The 13,565-nt window shown below is 37.9% G+C and overlaps 2 protein-coding genes across 2 annotated transcripts; both read left to right on the top strand.

Moving 5' to 3' along the window:
- The first annotated feature begins 699 nt into the window (after positions 1-699).
- LOC113279045 lies at positions 700-1,683 on the top strand. The gene is made up of 2 exons (XM_026527761.1): positions 700-1,151; positions 1,236-1,683. The coding sequence occupies exons 1-2, from the start codon at positions 700-702 to the stop codon at positions 1,681-1,683; spliced, it is 900 nt and encodes a 299-aa protein (XP_026383546.1).
- Positions 1,684-5,838: 4,155 nt separating this feature from the next.
- LOC113281564 lies at positions 5,839-13,106 on the top strand. Its single transcript, XM_026530352.1, has 2 exons — positions 5,839-9,230; positions 12,690-13,106. The coding sequence occupies exon 1, from the start codon at positions 7,161-7,163 to the stop codon at positions 8,121-8,123; it is 963 nt and encodes a 320-aa protein (XP_026386137.1). The 5' UTR covers positions 5,839-7,160; the 3' UTR covers positions 8,124-9,230; positions 12,690-13,106.
- Positions 13,107-13,565: the final 459 nt, after the last annotated feature.

Raw genomic sequence — 13,565 nt, 5'->3', positions numbered from 1 at the left:
AGAACTTAGCTATATAGGAAGGAGAAGAAAGTTACAGAAAAATAATCCAATATCTCATACCCTTCACGACCGTCGTTCACAACCAACAGAGAGGATCCATTCCATTCACATCACCCACTTGCATCTGACCAACATCGTTTTTTGCAACTCCATTACCATCTTTACCACCTGCATATATCCACCAGCTATATTCCATAAACCCTAGTGTCAGCGAGCTTTTGCTCGCTGAACAACCATCATTCCACCACCAGCAATCCTCCATTAAATCTGCATCGCATTCCACCACCTACATCTCCATCAGTTCTCATCTACACCACTTGCACTCTAAATTGTTATATATGTTTATTTATATTAATAATATCTAGGGTAAATCCCGTTTATTACCGGAATGTTCTTGTGTCTAGCCAATATAAATAGAGGTTGTATTCTTTCTTTTTCTACACACATTAATAAGAATTCTCTTTTTCTCTCTATTTTTCTATCTTTTACACTACGTCATCAACAATGAGCTCACCAAGTGAGTGGTAATCAATAATTTTTCTTTATATACATGGTTAACAAATTTATTGGTCATGTCTGGCTATGCCGTCTAACCAATAATTTTATTTTATTTTATTATATATTGTGCGACGTTTAATATTTTTTTATTTTTATCTTTTTTCTACTCAGAAAATGTCCAAACTCTCTAACCTGGACTTCATGGCCCTCGACATTACTGGAAAGAACTATTTGTCATGGATTTTGGATGCAGAAGTGCACATTAGTGCCAAGACTTTGGGAAACACTATTGTTCAGAACAACAAAGAATCCCCTGATGATCGCAGCAAAGCCTTAATTTTTCTCCGTCATCACCTTGACGAGGCTTTGAAGTCCCAATATCTTACGGTGAAAGACCCGTACACTTTGTGGACAGAGCAGAAAGATCGTTTTGATCATCAGAAGACAGTGATTTTACCTCGTGCAAGGTATGAGTGGATGCATCTGCGCCTCCAAGACTTCAAGAGTGTAAGTGCATACAATTCAACACTTTTTCAAATTGTCTCTCGTTCAAAACTATGCGGTGAAGCAGTTATTGATGCCGATATTTTGGAGAAGACTTACTCCACCTTTCTTGCTTCAAACATTTTGCTTCAACAACACTATCGTGAAAGGTAGTTTAAGAAATACTCTGAGCTTATCTCTTGCCTTCTAGTAGCTGAGCAGAATAATGAGTTGCTACTCAAGAACCATCAAAGTCACCCAGCAGGTTCTACAGTTGCTCCAGAGATGAACGCTACAGAAAGTCGTGGCAATGCTCCTGAAAGCCGTGGGAAAGAACAGGGACGTTCATTAGGTCCTAAAAAGGCCAACTTCAAGAAGAAGGCTGGTAATAACTCCCATTATCAGAAGGGGAAGAAGAACGTGTTTCCAAAACACAAAGGCAAAAGCTCGCAAAGTCATTCAAAGCACCATGAAAGTGTTTGTCACCGATGTGGTTCACCAGGGCATTGGGCAAATGTTTACCGTACTGCAAGGCACCTTGTTGACCTTTATCAGGCATCTATTAAAGGAAAGGAAAAGAAGGCTGAAACCAATTTTGCCCAATATGACATACCAATGGATATTTCCCATCTTGATATTTCTGACTTCAAGAATGATGGAAATGAGATTGAAGACATGGACTCCTTGTTCAAGGATATCTGAGTTTATTTGTTTTATGATCAGTTCTTTTTAGTAGATTGAGTAGTAGTTTGGTTTGAATAAGTGACAATGTTTTGCCATATTTTTTTTTAGAGATTGTTTTTCTTTTAGGAAGTTGATTTTAATGTATTAGTTGTTGAATTTCTCTTTAGTAATGAAATTATTTTCTTAGTATTTATTCTCCATAACTTATATTATTGTCTTTATTTTTTTTTCTAAAGGGATATGGATATTGCTAATGGAAAGCCGAAAACAAGTGACGAAGATATATGTCTTGTTGACAGTGCAACAACGCACACAATTTTTCGTAACAAAAGGTTTTTCTCCCATTTAACGTTAGCTACGACCAATGTTACTACAATTTCAGGGACTTCTAATCTTGTTGAGGGACATGGAAAAGCATCGATAGTGCTCCCTAATGGTACAAAAACCCACGTCCAAGATGCCTTATTTTCAACAAGGTCTAAACGCAGCTTGTTGAGTTTTAAAGACATTCGTCTTAATGGGTATCATATTGAGACAACAAACGAAGCTAACAAAGAGTATCTATGCATTACTGTCATTGTCTTAGGTAAGAAACAAGTACTAGAAAAACTTTCATCTCTATCTTATGGATTATATCACACTATCCTAATAGAATCACATGTTGTGAGTCATCCTAAGACTTCTGATCCCGGTGTTTTTAAACTTTGGCATGACCGTTTGGGTCATCCGGGATCAACTATGATGCGTCGAGTTATTGAAAACTCATATGGACATCCTCTAAATAGACTAAAAGTCTTATCATTTAATGATTGTCCATGCATCGCTTGTTATCAAGGAAAATTGATTATTAGGCCATCATTGATGAAAGTTGGTATCGAATCACCTAATTTTCTGCAACGAATTCAAGGTGATATATGTGGACCAATTCACCCTTCGTGTGGACCATTTCGTTATTTTATGGTTCTTATCGATGCTTCAACATGATGGTCACATGTTTGCTTACTTTCGACTCGTATTGTTGCATTTGCAAGACTTATTGCACAAATTATTAAGTTACGAGCTCAGTTTCCATATTTTCCTATTAAAACTATTCGTCTTGATAATGCTGTTGAATTTACCTCTAAAACATTTAATGATTATTGCATGTCAATTGGCATTGATGTTGAACACTCCATCGCTCATGTGCACACTCAAAATGGCTTAGCGGAATCATTTATTAAGCGCTTACAATTGATTGCCCGACCATTAATCTTAAGATCTAACTTGTCATTTTCAGCATGGGGTCATGCAATATTACATGCTGCAGCACTGGTCCGTATAAGACCAACCAACTATCAAAAATACTCACCTGTACAACTCGTATATGGGCATCAACCAAATATATCTCATCTCCGAACTTTTGGTTGTGCTGTGTATGTTCCCATTGCTCCACCACAGAGAAAATGGGTCCTCAACGTAGACTCGACATATATGTTGGCTATGACTCTCCATCTATTATTCGGTATTTGGAACCTCAAACAGGAGATGTTTTTAAAGCAAGATTTGCTGATTGCCAATTTGATGAATCAAATTTCCCGTCGTTAGGGGGAGATAAGCCAAAACTTAAGGAACGCCGTGAAATTTCATGAAATACACCATCATTAGCCCACTTTGATCCTCGTACAAAACAATGTGAACTTGAGGTTCAAAGAATCATACATTTGCAAAATATTGCAAACCAAATGCCTGATGCATTTACTGATATAGGTAAGGTAACAAATCACATATACCTGCTGCAAATACTCCTGCGAGAGTAAGTATCCCAGAAGGACATCATGATAATCAGTCCACAATACGCTTAAAGCGTGGAAGACCTCTTGGTGCAAAGGATTTAGTTCCGCGGAAAAAGAGATCAGTAGTTGGCATTCCGGAAAAAGCCATTCTCTCTGAAACATTGATTGATTAATCAAATACTGATACACAAGTTGCACCTGAAGAGGCACATGTACCTCAAAATAATGAGATCTCTATAAACTATGTTGGTACAAGACAAAACTGGGATATGAATACAATTATTTCTGATAGTAAATTTGCTTTTACAGTTGCTTTGGATGTCATTGAAAATATTCATGATCCTGAACCACAATCTATCGAAGAATGTCGTCGTAGAAAAGATTGGCCTAAGTGGGAGGTTGCAATCCAAGCAGAGTACAACTCATTAGTAAAACGTGGAGTCCTTGGTCCTGTTGTTGTAACTTCTGAAAATGTAAAAGCTATCGGATACAAATGGGTATTCGTACGAAAACGTAACGAGAAAAATGAAATTGTGAGATATAAATATCGACTCGTTACGCAAGGTTTTTCACAAAGACCAGGTATTGATTATCAAGAAACTTATTCTCCAGTGATGGATGCCATCACGTTCCGGTTTCTTATTAGTTTGGCAGCTTCAGAAAAGCTTGAAATGCGTCTTATGGATGTAGTTACAGCTTATCTTTATGGGTCACTTGATAGTGACATTTATATAAAACTTCCCGAGGGATTTCGTATGCCTGAAGCAGACAAGTCCAAATATCGTAGTGTATACTCAATAAAACTTCAAAGAGCTCTATATGGACTAAAGCAATCTGGAAGAATGTGGTATAATCGCCTCAGTGAATATCTATTGAAAGAGGGATATACTAATAATGCTATTTGTCCATGTGTTTTCATTAAGAAATCCAATTCTGGGTTTGCTATTATTGCAGTATACGTTGATGATCTAAATCTTGTTGGAACTTTAAAAGAACTCACTGAAACCGTTGCTTACTTGCAGAAGGAATTTGAGATGAAAGATCTTGGTAAAACTAAGTATTGTCTTGGTTTACAAATTGAGCATGTCTCAAATGGGATATTTTCCCATCAATCTACTTATACAGAAAAAGTCTTAAAACGATCTTATATGGACAAAGCACATCTACTGAGTTCCCCTATGGTTGTGAGATCACTTGACGTGAATAAAGACTCATTTCGACCTAAAGAAGATGGTGAAGAACTTCTTGGTCCGGAAGTGTCATATCTAAGTGCAATTGGTGCTCTTATGTATCTTGCAAATTGCACAAGGCCAGATATTGCTTTTTCAGTTAATCTGTTAGCTAGATACAGTTCTGCTCCAACTCGAAGAAACTGGAATGGAATCAAGCACTTATTACGTTATCTTAGTGGCAATATTGATTTAGGTTTATTTTACCCTTATGAATCTAAGTCAAAACTAATTGGATACGAGATGCAGGTTATCTTTCAGATCCACACAAAGGACGATCACAAACTGGGTATTTGTTTACTTATGGAGATACAACTATATCTTGGCGGTCAATGAAGCAAACAATTTCAGCTACATCTACAAATCATTTTGAACTAATAGCAATCCATGAAGCAAGCCGTGAGAGCGTCTGGTTAAGGTCAGCAATACATCATATTCAAGAATCATGTGGACTTCCTTCAACTAAAGATTCACCAACAATATTATACGAAGACAATACTGCTTGCATTGCACAACTAAAGGAAGGATTTATCAAAGGTGATCGAATAAAGCACATTAGTCCGAAGTTCTTTTTCTCACATGATCTACAGAATGATGGTGCGATTGATATCCAACAAGTACGTTCAAATCACAATCTAGCAGACCTCTTCACTAAAGCATTACAAACTTCTACATTCAAGAAATTAGTTCACAAGATTGGAATGCGTCGACTTAAAGATTTGTAGGCCAAGATTTCGCTGAAGTATCCATCAGGGGGAGCATCATTAGGACATAAACGCGTTGTACTCTTTCCTTCGTCAAGGTTTGTCCCACTGGGTTTACTTGTCAAGGTTTTAATGAGGCAGCATATGCGTGTCCAACACTGTTCCGAGTCTCACACATTTCAGGTTTTTCTCTCTTGATTTTCCTGGTATATTTTTGTGACTTAGACACAGTGGTCATCAAGGGGAGTGTTATAAACGTTTATTTATGTTAATAATATCTAGGGTAAATCCCGTTTATTAACGGGATGCCCTTGTGTCTAGCCTATATAAATAAATGTTGTATTCTCCCTTTTCCTACACACATTAATAAGAATTCTCTTTCTCTCTCTATTTTTCTATCTTTTACACTAGAAATTTCACAGAAATTCCGTGAAATTGAAAAGGAAGATTATTATGATTAACCATTCAACAGATTTAGAAACAAAACTCCAACAACAAATTACATAGAATGAAATTAATAATTAATGGATAAGAAGATGATTATCAAATACAAAAGAAACGATACCTATTTCATCAAACACCTCAAATTTACAAATCAGGTAAGAACCCATCACTCCGAAGCAATGAGAGAGAGCAGGGAGAGACTGAGTGTCTGTTTCTAATCAAAAAATTAAAATAAAAAAAATTGATGGTTGAACTGCTCACAGAAACCTCATCTAAATCTTATTCCCACTACCCATTTTTATTCAATGTAGACACTGTGAGATCATTATAGTTGGAGAATTTGAGATTTATCATTATAGATATTCATGGCTTTCTATATTTCAAAGAAATAGTTTTGTGTTGACACATACCTAGAACCAGACAAGAGCTTTGATTTTTATTAACAGAGAGATCTCGTTTTATCAGGTTTAGAGGACCAGGAATTTTGTATACAACAAAATATCAACTTTGATGTTAGTATTTATAAAAAAAAAGGAGAGAGACGCTCTCCAACCATCACTCGACGTCACTAAAACCCTTTTCAAATTAAACCTTTCCTCAAGATCTTCTCAAATTAAACCTTTCCTCAAGATCGATCCTTTGGATCATACCTTTTCTAAACCATTCTACAACCAAAATCTCGCAATTGAAGACTATCTTATGAACTAAAACCTCTTTCTTGATCCCCCTGGAAGCATTCATCACATGAGTATCCCTGCGAGGTAAGTCTCAAACTCAACTGATTTCTCAGTTAAATTTTCTTTGGTGCTCTGTTTCAGGTATTACTATTGGCACCCCCCTTACTCTACTGTTTGCTTATCTTCTCATTTTCCCGGCTGCTTCTCCTCAACTTCTTTTGCTGTCAGTTTTTGCCTAGCTTGACCCCACTGTCGTGTCGCTCTCTCGCCATCCCTTTATTCCTTATCCCTATCTTATCTCCCCCCGCGTTTCTCTCAACCCCCTCTGCTCTTATGCAACACAGTAAAAAATCAGATCTCACTTTAATGCACCCAACCACTGTAATAACTGAGTTGAAATCAGCTCAAAAAGTAAAGAAGTGGTTAACCAAACTCTGGCTATTTGAATTCATGGCAACTATGTGGGCGAAGTTAATCAAAAGCATCAAAAGAATAACCATCAGTCAAACCAGCTTGAACAACCCAAACATGAACAGTATCAACGACCCATCGTCGAACAACCAAAGAGAAACGGAGCTGGTAGATAGAATGAACACACAACTCTCAATGACCCGATCTATTACTCTAAAACCAGAAACAATTTCGAAATGAAGGAACAATACTGAATTCATGGTGGTAGCAAGAATATTCTGTCCATTCAAGCTGAATATAAAGAAGATGATGGAAATGTTACAGTTCTTATGGGTGCTGGCATATCAACCCATTGCTACTCTAGTAAGTGGCTCTACCGAAGCCAACAAGTTCACCATCGAACTGCAATCACGTGCTGATGTCCAAAGAGCAATCAGATATTCCCCAACTAAATATGTTGCGTGGCTGCTGGTCCTTAAGCCTTACCAATTTGGAATCCCACCATCCATGATACATATGACGCTAGTAAACTTTTGGGTTAGCTTCATGAATCTACCTGTTGAGTTTTTCGGCGAAGGGATACCGGAAATGATTGCAAACAACATTGGAACTTTCATCAACAAAGAACTCCCGCAAGACTGTAACCATGCTCGTCCATTCATAAGATGTCTTGTCCAAATGGATCTAAATGAACGCTTTGATCCTACCTTTGACCTCATTCTGGGAGAACATGATGTGTTTGAGGTCATGTTGTACTATGAGCCGCTGCCTAAATCTTTCTGCAAAATATGTAGGATAATAAACCATCCAACGGAGAAATGTAGAGAGCTCAGTAACGATGATTTCCCCATTATATTGCTAGAACCGGATCAGCAGGAGGAAGTGGCATTAAATGATGCCAATGTCCAAATGAACTTTGATGAATTGGAAGACGAGACATCATTATCAGCTCACCAAGCACCCCAGAGAGTCTATGAAGCAAGAGACTTGATAATCCCGGAGTTCATTTCTCCACCAAACTTGGTGGCTCCGGCGATCCCACCGGGATTTAGCATGAACATCTCTGACGCTGATCTGAGAAACGCTTTTATTAGCCCCCAAATGAGCATAGCGTCCCTGAGCAGCTCCAACTCATCCAAGAGACTATGGGAGGATGATATAGAAATCTCAGCAAACAAATTTCAGAGATGGGATACGCCAATAGAAGAGAGCGATGTTTAAATGGTTCCTACAATTTTCTTCATGGACCACCACCAGTACAAAGCATGATATGGACACCTGAGGATTCTATGGGTGTACCAAACTCGACTGTGTTTGGGGAAAACAATCAAATAGTATTATCCTCATCAGGCGGGCTACACCAGATGGTGCCCTTATCAACTTGTATGGCTATAACAACGGATCCGCTGCTAGAGATTAATCCAAACATCAACAAAGGCAAATCGTCTATGACTCATGCAGAAGTTGGGGAGTCTCAACGATCTCAAACAGAAAAGGAAATGGAGAATACTGCTAACTTCCTCCAGATGCCAAATCAGGTGAATACAATGGAAGGAAGCGTAAAAACTCAAATTAAACAAAGAAAAAATTCTCGAACTGCTGAGGGAGGAAGAACTAACAATATTTGGAGTGGATCTAAACAAAGCTCCCATAATGGTCTCTGAAGAAATCACAAACCAGATCTCAGTTATAAACTCAAAAGGGGTGGTCATCAATCAGATGGAGAAACAACCAAAAAGGCAAGAAGGAAAAGGAAAGTCGATCTATGCAAAAATAAGGAAAAATCGATTGGAGGCTATTTTGTTAAGGAAGACTGTTCAAAATCTGATGGGAGCTCAAAAACCTCAAAAGAAAAAAGGGGCGGTCAAGGGAAAATCTAAATCCAAGATGGGAAATATTAATCAACCTGATTGCTTGATCCCACCACATATGTACTTTGGTAAGCCGGAAATAAACTGCTCTCAATTTCCATCATCATCGACCTCTCAACCTAATTTCAAAATCAATACCCATAATCTTTCAGACAACAGTGCTATCTCCACCTACCAGGGTCAACCCCAGAACCAAAAAGAGATTTTCGTTCCACCTCTAGTCATTTCTGCTCCTTTCAATATAGTCCCATGGCCCGATCATCAATACCCCTGAAATACCATTCCTTCTTTTCAAGCTCAAGCTCAAGTAGTCGAGAACAGTGGGATGCCAATTAGTGATACCAACAAACTGGTTGAAGATAATGGTGATGGGAAAGGTTCAAAGCACATGGATGGTGCAATCATTGGGGATACTCAATCAAAAGGTGATGATGCTAGCGCAAAAGGGGAGGATCAGGTATTAATTAAACACCTAAACTTTTTACAACTACCTCAGTATAATAGCTTGCATTTTACTTTGAGTACTCATATGATACAACATATATTTCACCTGAAGATTATTTGGATATGTGTTGGAGTTGTTAGATGGGAAAATAAAACTTTAGGAGGTACTCACTTTAAGCTCCACGATGCGAAGTGCACTGATTTCACACATAATCTGCAAGAAATAACTAGCAACATGAGTAGGAAAAATTTGAGTAGCATTGTTAAGACTAGGCACCTTCTCTTTAATAGTCAATCCCTCCTGCTATATAACTATTTCCTCAGCCAGACAACCACTAAAAAGAAAATGTCTATAAATATCATGTCATGGAATCTACAAGGTCTAGGTAAACCATTCACTAAAACTCACTTATCTAATCTTGTGAAAGATTATCAGCCTGATATTCTATTTCTCTCTGAAACTAAGCAAAATAGTAACCGAGTGAATAAGATCATAAAAAGCCTGAAATTTTGCAATGCTGAGATAGTTAATCCTAAAGGTATCATAGGAACAGCTGGTGGCCTTGTCCTGGCATGGAATGACAACATTAAAATTGACATTCTAAGAGCCAATGATAACCAGATAGATGCTTTAGTACATGAGAAGGCAACCAATCATCAATGGATGCTATCTTGTATTTATGGCAACCCTAACAAACAAAAAAAAATCCAATCTTGGGAACCATTCCAAGAACTTGCCAAAGATGTGGACATCCCCTGGATGGTAATAGGAGATCTAAACTTTGTTCTAAACTCTGAAGAAAAACGTGGAGGAAGTCAAATTAACCAAAATGAATGTTTCTTTTTCAATTCCTTGATTAACTCAGCCAATCTAATTGATATAGGATTCATAGGGTATCCTTTCACTTGGTCCAATAAGAGAAATGGAAACCAGTTCATTGAAGCCAGAATTGATAGAGCCCTTGCTAATGATCTTTGGTTAAACTGCTTTCGTTCGGCCAATCTTCATCACCTCCCACCAATAGCCTCAGATCACAGTCCTATTCTTCTGAAAACTTCCCCCATATGGAAAGATGGCTCCAAACCGTTTAAATTTTTTGGTTTCGTTCTAGAAGATCAAATGTGCTTTGAAGTTATAGAACAGGCCTGGCAAATAGAAATTCAAGGGACTCCTGCTTTCTCCTTCATTTCTAAGCTAAAAAATGTAAAACAACTGATAAAAATTTGGAACAGAGACTAGTTTGGTAACATCCAACATCATATAAAGCAAACAACAAAACACATTGAGTATGAGAAAAATGTTAGGAAACTTCCAGAAAACTCCCAAACCTTAATTCATCTGAACTCTGAATTAGAAAAATGGTGTCACTTTGAAGAAGCTATGTGGAAACTAAAAGCTACTGAAAATTCTCTAAATTTGGGGGATCGAAATACGGGGTTTTTCCACACAACGACTAAACAAAACTATAGAAGGCTAAGGATTGATGCACTAAAGGATAAGAATGATAATTGGTGCACTGATAGAATAGCTATCTCGGATGTGCTCTTCTCTCACTTCTCTGACATGTCTACCTCTGAGGATAAAGACATTCCACCCCATATTCTCGACCTCATCCCATCCTGCATCTCTAGGGAGGAAAATGATGCTCTAATAGCTCCTCCGAGTGAAGATGAAATTAAGTTTGTTCTTTTTGGAATGCATCCAAATAAATCTCCTGGCCCGGATGGATTCCCAGCCATCTTCTTTCAGAAAAACTGGAATCTGATTAAATCGGATTTAGTTGCCACTATCTCATCTTCTCCAGGGCTAATCCGAAGGAATGCAAGAAATTAATCTCCATACTAGAATCTTTTAGCACTGGATCTAGTCAATTAATCAACTACCAGAAATCGGGAATGTTCTTTGGAAAGAGTGTAGGAAACAAGGAAGCTAAGGAAATCATTAACATTCTAAAAGTGGGAAGAATCAAATTGGAAGATAAGTATCTAGGGATGCCCCTGTTTACCCATAGATCAAAAAATTTGTGCTTTAACTCCACTCTTGAAAACTTAAAAGGTAGACTGCCTGGGTGGAGAGGTCATCATCTTACACACGCAGGGAAGGCTGTCATGATAAAACATGTCTCTGATTCCCTAGCTACTTACCAAATGACATGTTTTGTCATACCCAAGAACATTACCAGGAAAATGGATGCCCTAAATAGAGCTTTATTTTGGGGTCACAAGGAAGGACAAACCAGAGGATGGTGTCCAAAAAATTGGTCTGATGTGTGCATATCTAAGAGTCTAGGAGGTCTGGGGTTCAAAAAATACTCGGTATTTAATCTTGCAATGATCACTAAAACTGTTTGGAGATTAATCCACAACCAAGATTGTTTGTGGGGGAAAATAATGAAAGTAAAGTACTTTAAAAACTTATCACCCCTCCTCTTAACTAAGGATAAACCACCACCAAATAGCTCTTGGCTTTGGAAATGCCTCTAGAAGGGCCTGAAACTAATACAAAAACATGCTGTATGGAGAATATAAATCTGTGGGGACACAACTGGATCCCAATCAACCATCCAAACAACTGGATCCCAATCAACCATCCAAACAACATCTCTACAAAAGATATCAAACCCAAAATCCAAAACACTTTATCCAAAGTGAGTGATTCCAGGAGACTGAGAATTGGAACTATGATTTCATTCAGGTCTTTGAACCTGAAGTGGCAGAAAATGTTAAAAACATACCTCTAGATGAAAGTAGGGATGAAAATGATAAACTGTTTTGGTTAACCAACCCAAAAGGGGAACTCTCTGTGAAAAAGTCTACAACTTGTTAGTTACCTCCTCGGAAAGCAGAACAACCAATACTCTAGACCCTCACACTTGGAAAAAAGTTTGGAACCTAAAAACAGTCCCTAGAATCCAGATCTTCATGTGGAAAGTCATCCATGACATTCTACCAGCCAACAAAAACCTAAATATGAGAATCAATGATATTGATACCACCTGTCTGATGTGTAAAGCTAGGATTGAGTCTGTTAAACATATCCTTTTTGAGTGCACTTTCAGTAGAGCAGTTTGGTTTGGGTTAGGAATTACCCACATCCCTCATCTGATAACTTCTAGGAGTCTACATGAATGTTTTCTATCTTGGTTTGATAACACAACTGAAGAAAACTTCCCGGAGAAATGAGCCACAACTTGCTGGCATATCTGGAAAAGCAGATGTCAAAACACTTTTGAAGGAATAACTCTGAATCCTATCACAACTATTACCCTTACCAACCAACATATACAAGCTCAGGTTAAATCTAGGGTTAAGCTTAATCTGTTAAGAAACCCAGATGTGTCCCAAAGAAATGCAATGCAACTGTGTTCTCCAGATGAAACGTGCTACATCTCAGTACACTCGACTGTAAACAAAGAAAGCGAAACTTCATCAACGATAATTGTGATTACTAATGCAAATAATATTATTTCAGATACAACAGGAATCATCACCAACTCAACAAGTCGGAACACAGCTCAATCAATAGGAGTAGTAGCGGCACTGGTAAAGGCCAGGAGAAAGTGCCAGAAACAGCTCCACATCAAGGTGGAAGACACCAAAGTTAGAAGGCAACTAATCAAGCAACTGCACAATAAAAACCAGGATTCGGGGAATCCCTTTTTTACTTCGATATCAAACTTAATCATGTATTTCAGTTCTATTTTATGTAACAGTCTTAATGGACCTATAAGACAAGACATCCCTAAAAGTGCTCAAATATTCCTAGATAACCACAATCTAAGACCATTTTGGAACACGTTAATTCCCGGGAACTATCCCTTATCTATTTGTAATGCTAAGTGAGAGGATCTACCTCTGACTTAGCCCGTTTCGTTAATGAAGTTATTTTCAAAAAAAAAAAAAGAGATGTTAGTATTTATAACGAAACACGTGGAAATATAGGAACATGTGGCATGTGCTGGTGATAGTAGAGTAAGGAATTTGTTGACCTGCTTTGTAGTAAAGGAAACATGATTGTAAGGACATGTCACACGTCCATATTACCACACTAGTAATTCGTACATGCATGCGTAGGTTGGAGGGGTTAGAAATGGAACTGCCTAAATGGTTCTCTATTTTACGTCTTGACAAGAACATTGCAAGTCCGATTATCTGATAGGACTTATATTTATGCAGTTGATGATAACTTCCATCACTAACATTACAATTGTAAAACATTCATTTAATCTTACTTAATAATACTAGAAAGGATTGATAGTTGGTCGGCCTACACTGCTGCAGCAGTCATCTAGTAAGGCAGCCATGTGTCTTTCCTCAACCTTTGCTCGCAAAACTGCTCTTCTGGTAG

Source organism: Papaver somniferum, chromosome 5 (genome assembly GCF_003573695.1).
Source record: "Papaver somniferum cultivar HN1 chromosome 5, ASM357369v1, whole genome shotgun sequence".
NCBI classification, from domain to species: Eukaryota; Viridiplantae; Streptophyta; class Magnoliopsida; order Ranunculales; family Papaveraceae; genus Papaver; species Papaver somniferum.
Note: the sequence above shows the minus strand (reverse complement) of the source record. Positions and strands in the feature narration are given on the sequence as shown.